Genomic DNA, 21,987 nt, shown 5'->3' with positions numbered 1-21,987 from the left:
TAAAAAAAGAAAAAACCAACAAATAAATGATCTCATGCTTCATCTCAAAATCCTAGAAAAAGAAGAGCAAAACAACAGCAAAAGAAGTAGAAGGCAAGAAATAATTAAAATCAGAGCTGAAATTAATGAAATCGAAACAAAAGAAACAATTGAAAAAATTGACAAAACTAAAAGTTGGTTCTTTGAAAAAATAAACAAAATCGACAGACCCTTAGCGATGCTAGCGAAGAGAAGAAGAGAGAGAACTCAAATTACTAGCATACGGGATGAAAAAGGCAATATCACAACAGACACTTCAGAAATACAGAAGATAATCAAAAATTATTTTGAATCCTTATACTCCAATAAATTAGAAGATAGTGAAGGCATCGATAAATTTCTGAAGTCATATGATCTGCCCAGATTGAGTCAGGAGGATATAGACAACCTAAACAGACCAATATCAATCAAGGAAATAGAAGAAACCATCAAAAGACTACCAACTAAGAAAAGCCCAGGACCGGATGGGTATACAGCAGAATTTTACAAAACCTTTAAAGAGGAACTAATACCAATACTTTTCAAGCTACTTCAGGAAATAGAAAAAGAGGGAGAACTTCCAAATTCATTCTACGAGGCCAACATCACCCTGATACCTAAACCAGACAAAGACACTTCAAAGAAAGAAAACTTCAGACCAATATCTCTAATGAACCTAGATGCAAAAATCCTCAATAAAATTCTGGCGAATCGGATACAAAAACATATCAAAAAAATTGTGCACCATGATCAAGTAGGATTCATCCCTGGGATGCAAGGCTGGTTCAATATACGGAAATCAATAAATGTTATTCACCACATCAATAGACTTAAAAATAAGAACCATATGATCATCTCGATAGATGCGGAAAAAGCATTCGACAAAGTACAGCATCCCTTTATGTTCAAAACTCTAGAAAAACTAGGGATAACAGGAACATACCTCAATATTGTAAAAGCAATCTATGCTAAGCCTCAGGCTAGCATCACTCTGAATGGAGAAAAATTGAAGGCATTCCCTCTAAAATCTGGAACAAGACAGGGATGCCCTCTCTCACCACTTCTGTTCAACATAGTTCTCGAAACACTGGCCACAGCAATTAGACAGACGAAAGAAATTAAAGGCATAAAAATAGGAAAAGAAGAACTTAAATTATCACTATTTGCAGATGATATGATTCTATACCTAGCAGACCCAAAAGGCTCTACAAAGAAACTATTAGAGCTAATAAATGAATTCAGCAAAGTGGCAGGATATAAAATCAACACGCATAAATCAAAGGCATTCCTGTATATCAGCGACAAATCCTCTGAAATGGAAGTGAGGACAACCACTCCATTCAAAATATCTTCAAAAAAAATAAAATACTTGGGAATCAACCTAACAAAAGAGGTGAAAGACTTATACAATGAAAACTACAGAACCCTAAAGAGAGAAATAGAAGAAGATCTTAGAAGATGGAAAAATATACCCTGTTCATGGATAGGCAGAACTAACATCATCAAAATGGCGATATTACCAAAAGTTCTCTATAGGTTTAATGCAATGCCAATCAAAATCCCAAAGGCATTTCTTGTAGAAATAGAGAAAGCAATCATGAAATTCATATGGAAAAATAAAAGACCTAGAATAGCAAAAACAATGCTAAGCAGGAAGTGTGAATCAGGCGGTATAGCGATACCAGACTTCAAACTATACTACAGAGCAATAGTAACAAAAACAGCATGGTACTGGTACCAAAACAGGCGGGTGGACCAATGGTACAGAATAGAGGACACAGAAACCAATCCACAAAACTACAACTATCTTATATTTGATAAAGGGGCTAAAAGCATGCAATGGAGGAAGGATAGCATCTTCAACAAATGGTGCTGGGAAAACTGGAAATCCATATGCAACAAAATGAAACTGAATCCCTTTCTCTCGCCATGCACAAAAGTTAATTCAAAATGGATCAAGGAGCTTGATATCAAATCAGAGACACGCCGTCTGATAGAAGAAAAAGTTGGCTACGATCTACATACTGTGGGGTCTGGCTCCAAATTCCTCAATAGGACACCCATAGCACAAAAGTTAATAACTAGAATCAACAAATGGGACTTACTCAAACTAAAAAGTTTTTTCTCAGCAAAAGAAACAATAAGAGAGGTAAATAGAGAGCCTACATCCTGGGAACAAATCTTTACTCCTCACACTTCAGACAGAGCCCTAATATCCAGAGTATACAAAGAACTCCAAAAATTAGACAATAAGAGAACAAACAACCCAATCAACAAATGGGCCAAGGACCTGAACAGACACTTCTCAGAGGAGGACATACAATCAATCAACAAGTACATGAAAAAATGCTCACCATCTCTAGCAGTCAGAGAAATGCAAATCAAAACCACCCTAAGATACCATCTCACTCCAGTAAGATTGGCAGCCATCATGAAGTCAAACAACAACAAGTGCTGGCGAGGATGTGGGGAAAAGGGTACACTTGTACATTGCTGGTGGGACTGCAAATTGGTGCAGCCAATTTGGAAAGCAGTATGGAGATTTCTTGGAAAGCTGGGAATGGAGCCACCATTTGACCCAGCTATTCCCCTTCTTGGTCTATTCCCTAAAGACCTAAAAAGAGCATGCTACAGGGACACTGCTACATCGATGTTCATAGCAGCTCAATTCACAATAGCAAGACTTTGGAACCAACCCAGATGCCCTTCAATAGACGAATGGATTAAAAAATTGTGGCATTTATACACAATGGAGTATTACTCTGCATTAAAAAATGACAAAATCATAGAATTTGCAGGGAAATGGATGGCACTAGAGCAGATTATGCTAAGTGAAGCTAGCCAATCCCTAAAAAGCAAATGCCAAATGTCTCCTTTGATATAAGGAGAGTAACTAAGAACAGAGTAGGGACGAAGAGCATGAGAAGAAGATTAACATTAAACAGAGATGAGAGGTGGGAGGGAAAGGGAGAGAAAAGGGAAATTGCATGGAAATGGAAGGAGACCCTCAGGGTTATACAAAAGAACATACAAGAGGGAATGAGGGGAAAGGGAAAAATAATACAAGGGGGAGAAATGAAGGTCAATAGGGGGGGTAGAGAGAGAAGAAGGGTGGGGAGGGGAGGGGAGGGAGGAGGGGGGATAGTAGAGGATAGGAAAGGCAGCAGAACACAACAGACACTAGTATGGCAATATGTAAATCAATGGATGTGTAATTGATGTGATTCTGCAATCTGTATATGGGCTAAAAATGGGAGTTCATAACTCACTTGAAGCAAAGTGTGAAAGATGATATATCAAGAACTATGTAATGTTTTGAACAACCAACAATAAAAAAAATAAAAATAAAAAAAAAAAATAAAAGCTATGAAACCACCAAAAAAAAAAAAAAAAAAAAAAAAAAAGAAACTGAGGAAGCCTATGTTGAAACCCCTCAAGCTGCTTCACCTCCTCTGTTTGGAGAGAGCCCAGTGAGTATCTGCTTTGGCTTGACTAAAACTGAATGCCTTGGCTGTCCTGACTGAGACCATGTTGGGGGAGCTCAGACTTGGACTTGTTATGGGAAAGTAAATGCAAACATATGCCTTCTCTCAGCTGGCCTGCTACTTTAAGGCCATAAAATATTGGTTGGCTAAAGTCAAGTAACTAAATAACTATAGGAAAAATATTCCCCATGGTTCTCACTTAGAAAGCAGATTAGGAGGTGACCTCTCTTCCTTTTGTAAGCAAAAATAAAGTTTTCCCCTGAGAAAATAAAATTTAAAAAAATAAAGTTTTCCTCTGTGGCCCAGGCAACATCCAGGAGAGACCTTCTAAATTGCCAGCACAATGAAGGTGATGCCTATTTTTAAGAGGAAGCTTTCATTTCCCAGGACATGTAAATGTCTCTGCAAATAGCAATCCACTCCTCTTCTTAATCTCTAAACCATCAACATCTGTTATGAAGAATTCCTTGAGTTCTCAGATAAATCCCTCTTGTCCTGTATTCTTTATAGTACTCTCAAAAGACGCATTTGAATAGAACAACAATCATCTCTGTCCTCCACTGCCCAGTTTCTTTCTGAAAGGGCTTTTCTATTACTGGGCAAACAGTGTTGGTTTATGGGGATCCAAAGAGGTGGGATAATGGGACTGGGTGGGTTGAAGACATTTTAAACAAGGAGAAAAGAAGATTGCATATTTATAAATCTTTATTTTTTTAGATTATATTTTCTTTCTTTCTTATGTATTATTTTTCAAGTGTGCATTTTTCTTTCTTTCTTTCTTTGCTTTTTTTTAGACCTACTTGGGTCAAATAAATGCAGTTTCAAGACCCATTTCCATGTTTTAAGATTCAGAGAGAAGAGATTTAACAGTAGGCTATAAAAATCCCTTAATGTCTTTAATGTCTTATCTTTGCAGATTTGCTGGAAAGCACAGTAAACAGTCATTGCTCAACTTTTCCCATCAATGCCCTCTGAACTTTGTCATTGATGGCGAGCAGCAGAATCCATTTGTGTGGGTTTCTCTCAGGAAGAGTTTTTCCTGGCATTGTTGAGACACCTGCATTCTGACGATTGAGGCAGAATGTCTTAGACAAACTGATTTTGCTGATTGTCCTCTGGAGGAAATAATCAAACATTTAAAATACAAATTTAAAACAGTAAATTTAGAAGAGATAAAGACAGTTCCAATGGGTTCTTGTGTCCCCTGATTTATATTCTGTAGAAGCATGTAATATCTCCAAAGCCCTCTGAGCTCTATTTAACTCCTGTCCATGTTCCTACAGGACAAGGTCAAACAGAATATACTTACAGGCTATGCGCACAGAGGCCTTCCTGCTCTTGGAGGTACCCAGGTGGCTCCATGCCACACACTGGCACCAGTAGTCCTCTGGCCCGTGGAAGTCCTCTACCTGCTGCCTGGTGACATTGATGAACACCTCCCGGACCTTCAATCCTGATGGGGGAGAGAGAGAGAGACTATCAGCTGAGGCTACTGTGTTTCTCAAATGGAAAGTTAAGGTTAGCCAAACCTTTCCTTTTTAATTAAACAATTCTGTTTTTAATCAAGGCAAGGTTTTAATTACTTTGACAATAATATATTACTGCTAATTAAATTCCACCAGCTGAGTAGGCTGTAAGCACAAGTGTAAAGTATTATCAATGTGGCTCCACTATAATGCAGTAGTTTTCATAGTACCTTGATTTAGTGCTTTGTCTTTGTCTTTCATGGTATAAAATCTACCATGAAGAACAGAGCACCAAAGTTAACTGCTAGAATTATAGAATCTAAAGAGGTCGCAGCACACCAATCTCAGACACAACAGTTTCAGGTTCCTCTAAACACCATGCCCCAGGGTTTGACAGTTGGGTGTGCTACTGTAACAGTGTGGCTTTAGAATAAAGAGAATAAGAACATGTGCAGGATGAGGTGAACAGGAAGGGGGTTCAAGGAAGGGCCAGAACACTGGCTTCAAAAGCTCAGGACAACTGAACCAATGGGATCCAAAGAAAGGTTAGGCAGAAACGCAAACCAGAAAAGGTGAAGTATGTCTTATATCACTGAAAGAAGAACCCAGGAAAACCCTCATCTCAATGATATGAAGGGGCATATCTATAGCTACATCTACAAACTGGGAAGAGCTATTAAGACCTTAAACTTTTAATGGGATTTTTGTGATTTTGCTTTCTAATTCAAATAGTTAGAAAATTTGCTTGGTATATTTCTAACTGGGTAGTGAAGCATCTTCCATAACTCTGACAAAAGTCTATCAGCCTTCCTTTCTTTGGGAAGAATGGTCACCTTCATTGATCACCAAAGATGAAAGAGGACATTCCTCTTCATCACCAACAAGGTAGCTGACTTTACAGTGAATGTGTCCTTTCTGTCCAGAAGAGATTCACTGTTCCTGTGCCTGGCTCTAGGATGGGCAGCATGGGAGAAGAGTAGCCAGGCTTACTGCACTCTGTGTATGTGCCCAGTGTCCTGCTCAGTTGAAACCTCTTCACTTACATTTCCATAACACAGAGCCAGTGAATGCTACTGTGGACCTATGCAGCAGATGAGAGCAATATGACTTAGGCTGAGTCCTCTGTCCACACTCATAGCTTGTAACTGGAGGACCTGGTGTTTAAAGCTGCTTCTGCCTTCCACTGGACTGGCCCTATGTTCAGGTGGCTCTACACAATTCAATGCTATATCTATATTGTAAATACTTCTTCTTAATTATGGAAATAAGACTAACACATGAAATATTTAAAGAAAAATTAACCCACTAATTTCCAAGTTTTCCATTCTGTGACTATGTCCATGAAACTGACATAGGTGTTTTAATTTATATATCATATATATTTGTTTCATATGGATGAAAATACATTTTTTCAAATGTTTTACTCATTTCCCTATTAGTTTTCTTAAGCAAATATACCTTTAAAAACATGAATTGTTTCAAACATATTGTTAACATAAGTGGCATATGCATTGCTCAATTTAAGTTTTTATAGGTGTTCCACATGGCATTTGTTCCATCGGGCATTATGGAACAGAATGGCTTAAGAGGGTTAAGTACCTGTTATGGTTTGGACCTGAAATGTTACCCAAAGGCTCATGTGTTGAAGGCTTGGTCCCTAGTGCAGCAAAGTTCGGAATGGAGCTCTTGGAAAATGATTGGATTATGAGGGCCCTAACCTCATCAATGGAGTAAGCCATTGATGTGTTAATAATTTGATGACATAATTAGGAGGTAGTGGAAACTGTAAAAGGTGGAACTGAGTTGAGGATGTAGGTCACAGGCGGGGAGTGGCGGGTAGCAAGGGAGGTGTGCTCTGGAAGAATATGTTGTCCATGAGCCCCCCGCCTCTGTTTCCTGTTTGGTATAAGCTGAGCAGCTTTCCTGGGACACACCCTTGCACTCTGATGTTCAGTATCACCTCAGGACCAATGCAGTCAGTCAACCATGGACTGAAAACTCTGGAACTGTGAGCCAAAATAAAACTTGCCTTTTCTAAGGTGTTTATCTCAGGTGTTTTGAAGTAGTGACAAAAAGCTGTCAAACATATTGCCTATACTTTCTCTTTAAGTGTCACAAAGAATGCAAGGGCCAGAAGCATCAGTATGATCAAAATTAGCCAAGGACTCCCAGTGGAAGAGGTGGAACATGATCTTGTCTTGGGTATTAAAGAACAAGAATGGATTAGTCAGGCGGGGGAGACAGCCTTTCCATCCAACCAATAATATGCTATTCATAGTGTGTGATTAGAGACAGTTATGGCCACGTAAATCACCCTGTGCAATTTGAGGTAAACTTTCTATATTTGTAGGAGGTACCCACACACAGAAACTCATCCTGATGGCCACTTGATAATTCTCATTTTCCCTCTTTGAAATGGAAAGTGCACAAGTACTGCATTTTCCTCGTCAGAGATATGACAGTTTTGAAAGCCATTTCCTCCACTGAAAAGAAGGAAAGAACCTTTGGAGGTGATGTTGTTATTGTTGTTGCTGCTGCTTTTTTATTTCCTTGCACTCAAAGAGCTGGGGGTGTAGCTCAGTATTAAAATGCTTGCCTAGCATGCACAAAGCCATGGGCTCAGTATCTAGCACTTAAAAAAAAAAAGAAAAGAAAAATGAAAGTAGAGGGCAAGGACACTTGGCCACATCTGCAGGACAGGGAGACCTTTGAGACAGAATATATCAACACTTTGGGAAGCAGGGTCTACCCAAAGAAGTGTGCTATAATCTTGAAAGGACAAAAATGTGTTCAAGCTAATGAAGAACCCTCCTTTTTTTTTTTTTTTTTTTTTTCATTTTCCGTCTTATATTTAAGCTACCAATTTCCTCTAAGTTGGAAATGAAAACAAATATACCACCTCAAAATGGCTCCGAGAGTTCCCTACGGGATCAGAAAACAAAATGAATAAAACAACTGCTCTCAAGCTTGGTATATATTTTGTTATAAGTAGCATCAAGATGGTAGGCTGCAAGCAACATGACCATCCTATAAAAAGTATATCATCTGTCTGGATTAGGCCTTCTTCTTACATGAGGTCTTTAGTTTTGTCACTGTCCCTTTTAGAACACTTGGAAAATTATGAATACTTTGTATCTATTATATTTTCATTAATATAACACAAGAACTATTAGAATAAGTTGACTTTTTTTTGAAAACAGTACATTCGTTCTTAAATTCTCATTTCCCTTATTAGAAACACTCACACAAATACTTACATATGTATATGAGTGTGTATGTACATACACATAGGTAGGTTTGTATATGTCCATAACCACACAGGAGAAACAGCTAAGAAAACCACCTCTATTTAAAGAAAGCACTCCCCCGTCCTCTCCCCCACTCCACTGAAGTTTATCCTCCCTTGCTGCAAGCAGAGACAGTCATCTACTTCTCCACCTCCATAGATGGCAGCTAACTTGTTCTAGGAAATGCTATAGAGGCACAAAAATTCCAAGCAAATAAAAGATGGCATCTCATAAATAAGAGTTGCATTGTACCCGATAACTTGCATAACTTTAATAAGCATGGAAAAGTCCAACCCTTTAAATTATTGTGCAAATTATACCCATCAGCTTTTGTTATGGAGTAGAGTCTTACAGAATATAAAAATATGACTATGGTACTGATATGCTAATAAGCTTTCTACGCTGTTGGATGGTTTAGTTGTAGATAGACTAATGTTGGCAGCCGATGAATAATTGCTCTGCATGTACTAAACATAACAGAGCAGCACAGAACTTCATCATTTGTCAGCTTTATTTGTTTAAATGAGAAAAATGCTGACAGCAGTTATTGCTGTAATCCCCTTATTTATCAGATAGAAAACACTAGTTACTCTTAGCAGGTCTAATCCTGTTGGGAGACTCAAAGTTAGAGAATTTTCCAACTAATTGAAGGTAGATGGGTCATTGTTCAAAAGAGAGAAATGCAAAAGTCAGGAGAAAAGAAATGGAGAGGGAATAAAATTAAAATATTTTTTTTTCCTGGTTAACATTTAATAAAAGGACCACATAGTCTCAGTGTAAAATCTGAACTTGTTCTGTCGCTAATAAAAAATTCTGGAATTGTATTTAACATTCAGTACCATGCCCACCCCAGCCTGGTGTCTACTAACAGATGTCCCCACACCTCTTATCTACAGCTCATTATCACACTTCCACAAAGCCCATCAGTAACATCCTTTGGTGGTTATTGTTGCCAACCAGTGCTCAGATACACCTGGCGATGGGCACTTGGGGAGGGATTTGACATGGTTCTCAGATGTTTACCTCCCCTCACAGCTTTATGTTCTTCAACCATTTGGAGGTTTTCTGTAGTAGGATGCTCGGCTTACTAAACTGAATAAATACATTCGAGAAGGAAGAGAGAGTTCCTTTCTCCTCTCAGAGGTTTTTCATACCTCAAGCCACTGGAAACAGCAGGAGCCTGGCAACGTAGGTTTTAGTTGAATTGTTTTATCACCTCCGTCTCTGTATCTGCTTTCCTGGGCGTTTTTAGCTCAGTGTTTCACGTGCTCTGTGCCTCACTTTCTGCATTGTAATGTTTCATAACTGGAAACTTATCCAAAAGAATAGTTATCCAACTTTTTGTGGACCAAGCTCCAAAGAATCATTTCTGTGCTGTATCATCAGTAACACAGGGATTTGCTCAGTTCTTGAGGGAAAAAAAAAATCAAATTCCCTGTGAAAAAACATCAGACTGCAGTGTTTAAGAGGCTTTACTTCTGGACTATTGATCCTTAGTATCTCAGCCCCTCTGCTGCCCAGATTTGGCTGAGGTGGTCCCTCCTTGTACTGCTTCCTGAGTGAACAGAAAACAGCTCATTTGGCTGGAAGAGGTTGAGTCCACCATTTATATAAGGCAATGTTTTCCACTTATCTCTTTGGAGTCCAGGAATAGAGCCCAGAAAACATGCTTGAACAATGAGAAGCTTTCCCATATTTTGAATAATCACATATTGTCATTATAATGTTTGTGTGACCCTTTACTTTGATTAATACTGTCATGTACCTTAGCTTATTTCATCCTAAAACGTGTGTTACTATTATTTATGGTTTTATGATTGTAATTTTGCTCCAGTTCCCATTACATAAGATAGTGTCAAAGGTGTTACAAATTTTGTGACACATATTCATTTGGAAAAAAATATGTATTGAATGCCTCATTTGTGCTTACTCCTGTGCTAAGTGGTGAGAATACCACAGTAAGCCGACTATGAAGATTCCTGACCTCAAGGAGCATCTAGACTAAATGAGAAGACACTTCAACACTCCCCAACCATGTGGAACAACACTGCAGAAAGCACAAAGAGGCCACAGGATCACACCAAGGTAGCTCCTAAGCTCTCTGTGGGTAAGAAAAAGCTTCTTGGTTGGGTTCCATTCTGCCTAATATTTGAGGGCTCTGAAGTCATCAATATGTAGCTTGGTATCTAGGGCAAATCTCTGGGGGCTCTTGATTCTGGTAAGGACACATGAGTATCACAAATACCTGAAACTTCAAAACTCTGGAAAAAATTATCATGGAAGTGCACCTCCCTAACTTGAAGGAGTTTAGATGTCTTCAGGCCAACATGCTACTGAAAATAGTAAATTAAATATAGATAATTAAAAGGTAGAACTATATTTCATTTTTCTTGCAGATGATTAATTAGGGCTAAATATCTTTTGCTTCTTCATCCTAGCAACAAGATTAAAATGTATTCTGACAAAAAAAAAAAAGTCATCCTTTGAATGTGCATGTGCACTATGCTTAATGAATACTCTTTAGTTTCCCCAGGATAATAAGCACTTCACGTAGTCTTCAGAAGCACCACAAGTTCAGACTTAAGTACAGAAATGAAGAATACACCCAAGCGTTCTCTTTTCTTCCACACCAGAGATTAGAATTAATCAGCTCAGACATGTCTGGCAGAAGGAAGCAAATTAGCTGGATATTGTTGTCTGATGACAGCAAGAAGCAGAACTTCAGAGGGAAAAGTGGACATGGGAGTAGCATTTAGAGGACAGCATCCAGGGAGTCACTCACTTCTGTGTCAGAGGACAACATGGGAGACATGGTCATCCTTTCCAACCCTGTGGCCTAGACAGTGGCTTTGCATTCCTGTAGTCACTGAAATCACCTTCTTCTAGGCAGGTCATGGCCTGAAGTCAGGGCAGGTACCATACAGTGTGGGTCACGCACAAATACCATGGGCTTTGGGAACGGCATCAAGACTGAATGCACACTGAATGGACAAATCATAGACAACAATAAAATGAAGGCCAGTTAGCTGTTAATAATGTTGGCCTTCTTTATCTTTTTGGAATTGTGAAAGTGTACAATGATGAAAGATTTGTCTTCTGAATCACCATCAACAGCCACTTGCCTCGTTCTAAAAACAAAATAGCAGACTTATCATTTTGAAGGCTAACCTTGAATGGGTATTATGTAAACATAATAGTGAGGATAGATACATTTTACACATGGAGAAACTGAGGTAAAAGGAAGTTAAGTGACATACTTGTAAAAAATGCCTATATAGAGAGCTATATTTCATGTCACCATCTAACACTAATACCCATGCTCTGAAGCACTAGGCAATCTTCAGGGTTTTTGTTTCATTTTGTTTCACAGCTTCATAATTCCTACTTCAGACACCTAAACATACACCTGGTGTTGTAGGAACAGAAAAGAACACAAGAAAATCCAAAAACATTACTCAAGAATTTAGGATTTGGAACAAATCTCTGTTCAATATTGGGAATTGTTATAAAACTGATGAGCTGCTTCCAGTCACTGCTAAGATGGAATGAGAGTAAGTGGTCTACAGATTTTTTTGATGTTGTTGTAAGAAAGGTTAAATCAGACCCGAGAGACATGGCTTTCATACTCTGCTACAGGATACGGAGGGATTCATAATATTTAGCTGCAAACCTTTTAAGAATTTGTCAGTCTTCTCTGAGAGGCAGAGTGATGAACAAGATGAAACTCAGGGTGGAGAGAGAGGAAGTTTCTATAAAAGTGAGTTTTAAACCCACAAACTGTCAATGGAACACTTGAGAGATTGATTCTCTCTATGTTCTATGGTCTAAAATATATGCTTCCCAAATGTGCCTTGGTGATTTGTGAATCACTGAAGGCAACTTCAAATTAATGGTTTTCTGGAAGACACTATATTCAAATCCTCATCACCAGCACAGCAAAGTTCTGAGATGCTAACTTTAAAGATTTAATACATTTTTATTTCCACTCTTCTCTCTTTTCTCAACACAACCCATTAACCTTTTATCCCCAGAGAGAGGATCCAGTTGTTTAAAAAGGAAATCACACACAATAGAGTCCCTGAAACGATATTTTTTAAAAAGAAAAAAAAATATTAGTTTACCAGAGTTGAGACTTTTCCCATAACAGGATGAAACACACATTATTTCACTCATTAGAGTTGGATACCTCTGAGATAAAATAAGATAAAAGCATGAAGCATTGTTAAGGGAACTCTCATTTTTATTGAACAATAAAGAACTAGTTTAGCTTATTGATAACTCAAGCTTCCCACAGGCAATATAATCTTGATTGTCAAGATAGGTTTGGCTTCTTGTTGTTTTTTGTTGCTTTTTTTTTTTTTTTTTTTTTTTGTCATTTGCTGTTGTTGTATATGAACATGTGTGTGTCTGCCTGTTATATTAAAGCTCTTGATTTCCATGTTACTGAATACACCACCCTTTTCACAGGGGCATGGTTCCTGGGTTGGGATTACCTCTAAATTCTAAGCTTCCAGATGTTAACAGAAGCAAAACCTAGGAAAGAAGAGTTCCCATATTTCCAAATGAAATGAGGCAGAACAAATGAAAGAGGATCCCTTGGCTTCTGCAGAGAACTGAAAGTGTACATTACTAAGAGGTATAGCCATGTCTGTGCAAACACAGTAACTCATGTCAAATAAATTGTACTTTTTGCAGGAAAGAACTCTAGCTCAGGGTTTTCCAAGCTAAATTGCATGAAAACACACAATCCTTTTTCTTCTTATTTGAACTGTTAGATGACGGGGCCAAATTACCAAAAAGACCAAAGGCAATTTGCAGCCTTTAACAACTGAAAGGACTTATTGCTTCCAATTTGGAAATACAAAAGATTCTGTGTCTACGCCAAACCCTCCCAGGTCCCATGCATTTCCCATTAGATCTGTGAAGAAAGCAAGCGCATCAGTAAAAAAAACTATATCAAAAGTCTCTTATATTTCAGAAATGGAGAAAATGTTGTCCAAGATATGTAAGGAGTTACTTCCAACAGGACTTAAAATATATATAGAGAAAATATTATACTTTTCTCTGGCCAAATGTGGTCCTGCTGTCCTTGGCTTCTTAGTGTCATTCAGTCCTGGACTAGCAGGAATTATTTTACAGATCCAATCAAAAGCCATTAAGTCTGTAAAGGTAGTCAAGCACTATTCTCCAGCTCCACACTGGAGAACCCAAGGGAGGTAATGCATCTATTTTTCAATACCTGAGGCCATTTTGTTTCCAACCTTAATTGCACTTATGTATTGGTTTGGGGTAAAATATCTCCACTTATCTTGCTCCTGTTTCCACTATTTCACTATTAATACAGAGCTTAGGAAACATAATTGCAGTGTGCAGTAGACAGCGATTTTCATTAACTACACAGAAGAAAACTGTTTAGGGAGAGACATTTCTTTCTTATTGATTCAATCAAAATGACTTGGAAGAAAAGGGTGTGCTTATTAAATTCTTTTCAAAAGGTAACTGTTAAAATTTAAAATCTTTTTCAACAGCATTTAAAAAACTGGTATATAATCTCTTCTGATTGTCATTTATGAATTTTTGTTCTGCCCAGTTCCTTTGAAATATGTAACTTTTATTGGCCTTAAAAAATAATAGCAAAAAAAAAAAAAAAAAAAAAAAAAAGAAATAGAGAAGGGGAGATTTTTACTTGGAAGTAGAGAATGTAATCAACAATGCTCTCTGCAAGACATGGAGTTGCCTAGCAATGCTATGGGAATTAAAAGGGGGAAATAATAACAAAACAGAATGTTGTGAAGTTACAAGAGGGTATACTGTTAAATCGGCTTGCAATACTTATCCAGAGGCCTTTAAATGAGAATGATATAATAAGATTTTCTAGCAATGGTATAAAAAATGTGGGTGATAGTTTTTCAATGTTCTTCCTTTCATTTAGAGCAGTTTACCCAATGGGATTTGCTATTTTGAGTTCATGATTAGGCAAAATCTAGGACAGACATTTGAGAATCAATCATAGGGCTCCTTGGAACCAGTGGTATGTGTGTCTTTTCCGGTTGGGCTAAATGAGTATAAGATACATCAACCTTTCATATTCTCCCATTGATGTGTAGGCTACTCTTTATGTAGTTGATTCTGTTCCCTTTGTTATGCTATCCCAAGTTTCAGAGTCCTCCTGTCAATTTTTCAAGCTGAGATCTGTGATGGTGAGACTACTATTGTTTCCAACTCAACTTCTCCCACAAACAAGTTTAATCATCCAGGTGCATCCTATATTCCAACTATGGAGCCTGAAGTCAGAAACCTGTCTGACCCTAAGACTCAATTGGTTTTCTTCTTTTTCTTTGATTATGTCAAATCTTTTCAAGAAGAAAACTGCTCCTGCAATCCTGGAAATGTCTCTACACCTTTGAATGGAATAAGTTTTTATCTAACAGTGCCAGAAACATGACACAGAATAAGGAATTGGCCCTTACAGAGATGGCAGAAACAGGAATAGAGATATCCCAATGAATACATGCAGCGCTACACCCTTGGAAGACTGAAACCCTAAGCAGATTCATGATGGATCATGTACAGAAATCCAAATTTACATGAGGAAAAGTACTTGTGGGTGTTTTGATTAGGAAGAAGAACATACTAATTTGTAGGGAAAAGTTGTTTGTAGTGTTAAAAAATGTACCTGAAGTCAACACAAGCAACTGTGGCTTCTAGACACAGCTACACCAAGAACTAGTTATACCTTGTGGATCACAGAATTTTTAATGTATAATTAGGACTGCTAGATTATCACTAGGATCTCTTGTAATTCTCAGAGTTGGATTCCAAGATTCTAAGCAAGCTGGGGTCTGAAGAACAATATCTCTAAGACAGGTACCTTTGTAAATTCCTCATACAACTCTAGTTCCAATCTGGAAATGAATGGGGGGATTGTGATAGGGCTTTTATCTTCAAACATTTGCATTTCTACTGCAATCCCAAATTAGCTCAAAACTGAATAATGATTAGCACTCTGTGTGTATATAAATAAGTATAAAATGTCTAGTTCTCTACCCTTTCCTTCTCTGACTTCTAGGCAGAGACAGACTGTAACCTAAATATGATTTTTTTAATTGGTTGTTCAAAACATTATAAAGCTCTTGACATATCATCTTTCATACATTAGATTCAAGTTGGTTGATTTTGAACAGTTTTTCCTTGCTCTGGAACTCAGCCTACCCTGAGTTCCTTCTTCACTGGATACAGATGTTCTTCTCCCTTTCTCATGAAGAACTGTGTCTAGTTGCTTTTCCTTTTCATATCAGCCTTTCTCTTGAAACAGCTCCTCATCTCCCTGGCTTCATTCTATACTGATGATTACCAAATGCATTCTTCTGTCTGCTCTGAAGTCTGCCAATTTCTACAACTGTTATCTCTCTTGAGATTCCATAAGCACTTGAAACTCAGATAGTCCAAACAATGATCTCAGATTTTTTTTCTTGCTGATGTAATTATTCCTATGAATTGCACTACTATTCTAGTAATAAGTTAAATTTTATTCCTCTACTGTCTTTATTCATTTGGTCAGCTGTAACATTCTATGTTATTAAATAGTCCTCTATCAACCAGATATCTACTTCTTACCATTATTCTAGAAACAGATCTCCTTTCTTCTCACCTGAGCTATCTGTGTCTAACTTCCTCATTCTTCTTACCATTCCAGACACTTCTGCCAAATTTAGCCTTTGAAGCACAGCTCCACCCATTATACTCTCACAAAACAATACAATCAATCTCTGCCACCACTAGCACATCCATAAAATTAAATAAAGAACTCCTCACTCTGGCATTGGAGGCTTTCCATGCTATTAATTAAACTAAATTTTCTAGCTGTCAGCTGCTATTCTCCTACATTAATTTTATATTTCAACCAAACCCAATTTCTTGCTGAACACACACTCAGTTTCCTCTCATTAGTTAATGTTTGTGGCCTTCAAACCACTGGAACTCTTCTCCCCACCGCACAGTGTAGCACCAGTTATGCCTGTTTGGATTCCTCATTCATCAATGTCCCTTTCAAATGCACTTTCACAACACCCTTCCTAACATTTCTGGTTAGATGTGATCTTTTCTTTTAATCCTCTGCAGAACCACATATCTCCATTCAGAAATTTATTTGCTTTACTCTTTCCATAGCTATAAAGTACACCTACAGGAGCTACATCTTGACTCTCTTTGAATACTCTGAAAGGCCTAGCCTCATACATTGGAACTTATTGGTATGTTGTTACTACATTGAGCTCACTTGAGGCTTTCTAATTATACTAAGGATTTCTGACTTATTCAAAGTCTAACATCTAGTGAGTTGGCCAAATAGAACTAATAAAATCAATAATCTAGGGTGTGACTAGACTCTATTTTGAAGAACTAAGGTTCAAAAGTATATATTATTTCTGCTACATATTAAGCTATAAAAAATATGAATTTGAAGGGTTTTAGTCAAGTGATCTTACACTAAGATACAGCACAAGCATTTAATTTACGTAAATCCTGGTTTCTCTGTATATAAGAAGGTAATAATTGCATTAGCCTAATAGGCTGTAATAAGGACTGAGTAATGCCCACCAAATGCTTAGATAAGGCCTAGTATATTGTGACTACTCAATAAACATAAACCAGTGTAATCATAATTCCATCATCATTATTTATCACTCAAACTATTAATAAAAATGGTTCTGAAAGTCTTTCATGTAAGAGATCCTGCTAGAATACAGTGATCTAATTTGGGATCCGTCAATACACAGTAATCAAAAAATCTTCAAGAGTACTCCAAAGCCACCAACTGCGGAGAATAAAGTATACAAGAATAATATATAGGAGGAAGTATTAAAAGAAATTAAAATAATGGTACTTAAAATGTGTTTGATGAAAGATTTAATATTTGTCTCAAAATATTTAGAATTCAGAAAATGAAAACAGCAACTGAAGTTAATATTCCAAGAAGAATAATTTCCAAAGAGAATATTAACTTCCATCCAGTGTTAAATGCTGAAAGCTATATAGACCAAGAAAAATGCCTCTGCAGCATATTAGAATAGCTATCAAAGGAGCTGTGGAATCAACTACATCTTCAATGTCTGGGATAATGTTAATATAAACTCATTTAAATAAAGGATGGCAGGTGGTTTCTAGTCTTTCCCATACATAACACAGTGGGGGGGGGAGAGGTGGGGAGCTGTCATGGAGTCAGCAGACTGCTCTGCACTCTTACCTGAACTCTCATCCAGGCTCTCCTCAGAGACGTGCTCATTTTGATGGACCCACTCGCCATTGCACTTGAAGAATATCTGCATGGCTGGCCTTGCTTTGCACCTGAGTGCAATAGGGTTACTTTTGATGATGTAAGCATCATCTGGTTCCTCTATGAAATGAGGCAGTGTCCCTGGAGCTGATGGGATGGAATCAGGAAGAACTTCACCGTTGTCGGTTCCTATGAAATTGAAGAGAACATCAGAACACAGCTTAAATTGAAAGTTCATAAATGAGAACAAAATACTGAACTCACACCATCTTTAGGAACATAGGCTGGAAAACTCATCATGTTAGTATGATATGCCTGAAAGACTGGCATAGATGAAAATCTTCTAGAAGCTCAGCAAGCATAATATAGTACCTTCGGGTGTACAGACCTTGAGTCTGTTGGACAAATGAAAATAATGAATATGAGAACCCTAAAACTTGAGTTTTGAATCTGAGTGTTGTGGGATAAATATTTGTGGGGTTGGTCTGACCTCAAGTTCACTTTGGCAAGTCATCATCTCAGAAGAGTCAACAAAGACAGCAAACTGCCTCAAAATCTTTAAAAAAAATGAGGAGAATCGATATTGTCCTCCCACATCTGAGTGAACAGAGGTGATCATGGTAGAAGGTACTCAGTCAGAAGATAGCTCCCCAAATTAAAAACTGTTCCCCATTTTTTTTAAACCTATGAAACTGGATTATCTGGCATCCTACCTTAGATAACTCACCAACTAACTATCTCTTCAAAATGAATGTGGGTTCATTCTCCTTGCCTTCGGCCCACTCTCTGCCCCCAGCACTTCACCATGACACACTAGGAATTGCACTAATCAAGGCTGAGAATTAAAACACAGCAGTAAAATAGCTCTGACCATGTAGTTAGCAGCTATGATAACATCTGTTCAAAGGGAAGGCACAGATAGGGCTCTCCCTTAACCTCAGGGAAGTGATGAAGCATTATTAAAAAGAAAAAGCTAGAGCCAAGATTTTGCTTCCTGCCTCTGCTCTACATTCAGCAAGGACTTAAATCCTGGGAAACACCACAAGATCAGGGATACAGATGTGTGAGTGGTGAGCATCGAGGAGACAGCCAGGACAGGTATCCTGTGGCTTTCAAAAGCCATCCCACTAGAAGATTAAAGAAAGCAAAGATTTCAATACCAAGGTCAACTAAGCTGTTGGATAGGCCTTCAGACCAAACCACTGTTCAAACCTATAATGAGAAAAGTCACCTAGTGAACTACTTGAAAAACAATTACACCCACCAGATCCAACTCCCAGGAGAGAGCCTGTGACCCAGCTTGGCTTTCTGCATGCCATCAATTACATTTGGGATGGAATGTCTTATCATTCACACTTAAGTCAACAACTTAAATTAGAAAGCATTGTCAAAGGTAATTCATTATTTTAGGAAAAATTCTCAATTACTAAGAAACAGGGAGAGCAGGGGCTTTAACAGGTATTTTATATAACGAAGAAAATAAAAGACACTGAGTTTTAAAAACAAGTCTCCTTACCACAGGGAACACACAAGCAAATTTGCTACTGCAATGAATTAAACATAATAATAGCTTGATTGTCCCAAACAAGATTTTCTCCCTATTAAATACATGTTAAGGGGAAAAAACAACCTCAAATAACAAAAGAGCTTAAGGGATTATAAGCCTTCCATTTGCAATGGAAAAAAATAACTCATGTGTAAGCAATTGGAAGCATCAAAAAATCATTATAAAGCAAGTATTCTCAAAGCTAAGGACAAAGAGTTTATTTTATGAAATTACAATAAAGTCACTCAGAAAATAAAATGTGTATAGGTCATAGGGAGTAAGAGCGATTTCATCATAGAATTATAGGGGGGTGTTTTAATACATTAAATTTATTTACAATGGACTTTGTAAAATATTTATTATTTTACTACTGATGCTCATGCCAATTTCCACCTTCAATAAATACCAAGTCCCTGCAGGATTTTGTAAACCCATGCATTAGAGGAAATGACAAAGGTATTAAAAGATTTTATATGGGCATCAAATGCTCACACACCCACCAGGGGCTTGAGCTATGGCCAAAGTAATTCATTGTTGCATTAAAGGGTCACCTGATAAAGCATACACAGCATATCCAAACCTAGAGAGCTAGCCTGAGTGAGCAGACATACATTTTGATAGATGCATTTTTGCTTAACAGGTAGGAATGCATATGAATGTGTCTGAAAAGTAACAATCTGAAAAGGGAGGGGGATGAGAAAGGGGTCATAGCTCTAAGTTAATAACAAGAGCACATTTATCCAATATAAATAAAAATGTCAAAAAACATAGGCAGTAGATTACATAATAAATCAAGTTTTAACTATCAACTCACAAAACATAGATCTAAAAGCAATTAGTTTACCCTCTTGCCATTTTCTTAATGCCTTTTAGATAAAGTATGCAGGAGAGAGGAATGAAGAAGTCTGAGGGTAAGTGTCCTGGCTGCCCAAGGACCTTCCTTAAGAGTCAATCAATCTTAATGTTCAGAGGAGAGAAAGAAAAAATAATAGAATGGAACATTTTATCTTAATTATTACTGAAGCAATGTCAAAACTATGCATACATCAAAGGCTAGGATCCATGAAAACAAGAAACAAAGGAAAATGATTTATTAGAATGCAGGGGAAGGTGAGAGATTGTACATACACATATACATTTTATATGTATTATCATTTAACTGCATCCTTCCAACAAATAAAGGAAGTAAGTGGAAAAGGTGCACAAGATATTTTTCCTGTTTTTGCTTTGCATAGTGAAGTGTTTGAGTGATTTTTATCTAATGCTGTCTATCCAGGGAAGGTCCCTTCTCCCCACTCACCCATGGGGTCAGGCTCTAATCATGGGGCAGCAACACCCTGCCTGAGGTTGGATTCCTGGTAGCCAGGAGTCTGGATCCCTCTGCAAGCAGCCTCTCCAGGATACTCCTTCCTGACCCCATAGGACCAGGACACCTTCCTCTTGCTCACCCCATCCATGCCCATCGGGCTCAGCCCTACCTAATGGTTTGGAACTGAATTCTTCAGGAAATTCTTAGGGGATTCTTTAAGGAAAGAGAAGGGAAAAAAACAGAGGAATAGAAACTGAAGTGGGAACCATTTTAGAGGCTTGAAATTGCTCACAGAGTGTGTCGATCAGAAAGGAGTCGACGTGGGGGAAGGTCATTTACTTTAATAAATACTTTTGTAGGAGACTGCAAGAATACTTTTCTGCTTTCAGGAAAACTGTCATCTTAATACATTTACAATTACTTATAATTCAGAGAAAAGTTTTAAGATCTTGTATGACAAATGCTAGTGACAAAGGCCACCCAACTGTGTTCTTCCACATCACTTCTACAGAAGAGGCTGGAAAAGTCAGGACTCAGGTGACATCCTTGGGGGTGGGCATGGTAAAGTGTCACTCATCTAGCCACTGAGTCATAAAACAGACACTTGCATAAAAGCTCTTATTTCCCTGATTAAAGGTGTGGGTTGTACTGTCCTTCTCCCTATGTTCCTTAACTAGGGAAGATTATAAGGAAAAGTACAGAAGGAACAATCCAGTCCCTGACTGTGGGGAAGTCCCACAGTGAAATGGCTGAGAGCCAGAAGCAACACCAGGAGACACCCATCCCAGATATTAGTGGATGGCTTTTAACAAATCCCTATTTGCTTAAAACGTCTGATTGTCAAGATTTTTCTGTTACTTGTGGAAAAAAATATTCCCCATGGATGCAGCTTGGTCTTTCTCCTTGAAAACAAAAAGCCAGAACTCTAAGCTTCATTTTATAAATGCCAATGCCAACAGCATATAAGAAAAGAGTTTTGGTAAGCTAAGGAATGTGAAAACTCAGCCAGCAGGAAATAAAAGTAAAAACTGCCACTTACTGATTGGTACAGGTCATGCAATATCCCTCTACCTGGATTCAATACACTCCCAGGCCAGTACTGCAAATATCCCATTTTGCATTTGAGGAAATGCTTGGATTGTATGTCTAGTCTAAGGCCATATAGCCAGTAAAGGGTGGACTCAGAATTTGAATACAGGTATCTGACTAACCAGCTCACAATGCCATTTCAGTTCAGGTGACAAAAACTGCAAGCCTGCTACTGTGATTTAGTGAGTGTCTGCTTGCAGTTCATAAAACCAAAAAGGTGAAATAAAAGGACACATTATCTGCATGGCATCTCACCATTTCCATTAAATATGACATTTGTCTTAAAGATCATGTAGTTACCCTGTCAGCTAGCCTATGAAGACAGGCCAGGATGGCTGTTATGGACACATTCCAGAGAAAATTTTGAAAAATAAATATTTTGAAAGAACAAGTACTCAACCAACTCTACTCAAATTAAGAGGCATCCTCACCAAAGTTAGAATAAATTCAGGGAATGGAGTATAGCTCAGTGGTAGACTGCTTGCTTCACATGCTTAAGGTCCTGAGTTTAAT

The 21,987-nt window shown here is 37.9% G+C and overlaps 1 protein-coding gene across 8 annotated transcripts in view; it reads right to left on the bottom strand.

Annotated features, from left to right (window-relative positions):
- Unc5d (unc-5 netrin receptor D) overlaps positions 1-21,987 on the bottom strand; it is a 524,947-nt gene that overhangs the window by 217,532 nt on the left and 285,428 nt on the right. For all 8 annotated transcript variants that reach the window (XM_058582323.1, XM_046453286.2, XM_058582325.1 and 5 more), the window contains exons 2-3: positions 17,501-17,719; positions 4,813-4,956 (exon numbers count right to left, since the gene is read on the bottom strand). In XM_058582323.1, the coding sequence (XP_058438306.1) occupies positions 4,813-4,956; positions 17,501-17,719 (363 nt within the window). The remainder of the gene's footprint in view (positions 1-4,812; positions 4,957-17,500; positions 17,720-21,987) is intronic.

Source organism: Marmota monax, unplaced genomic scaffold, assembly GCF_021218885.2.
Source record: "Marmota monax isolate L192 unplaced genomic scaffold, Marmota_monax_Labrador192_F-V1.1 WCK01_AAM20220418_F8-fsc00117, whole genome shotgun sequence".
NCBI classification, from domain to species: domain Eukaryota; kingdom Metazoa; phylum Chordata; class Mammalia; order Rodentia; family Sciuridae; genus Marmota; species Marmota monax.
Note: the sequence above shows the minus strand (reverse complement) of the source record. Positions and strands in the feature narration are given on the sequence as shown.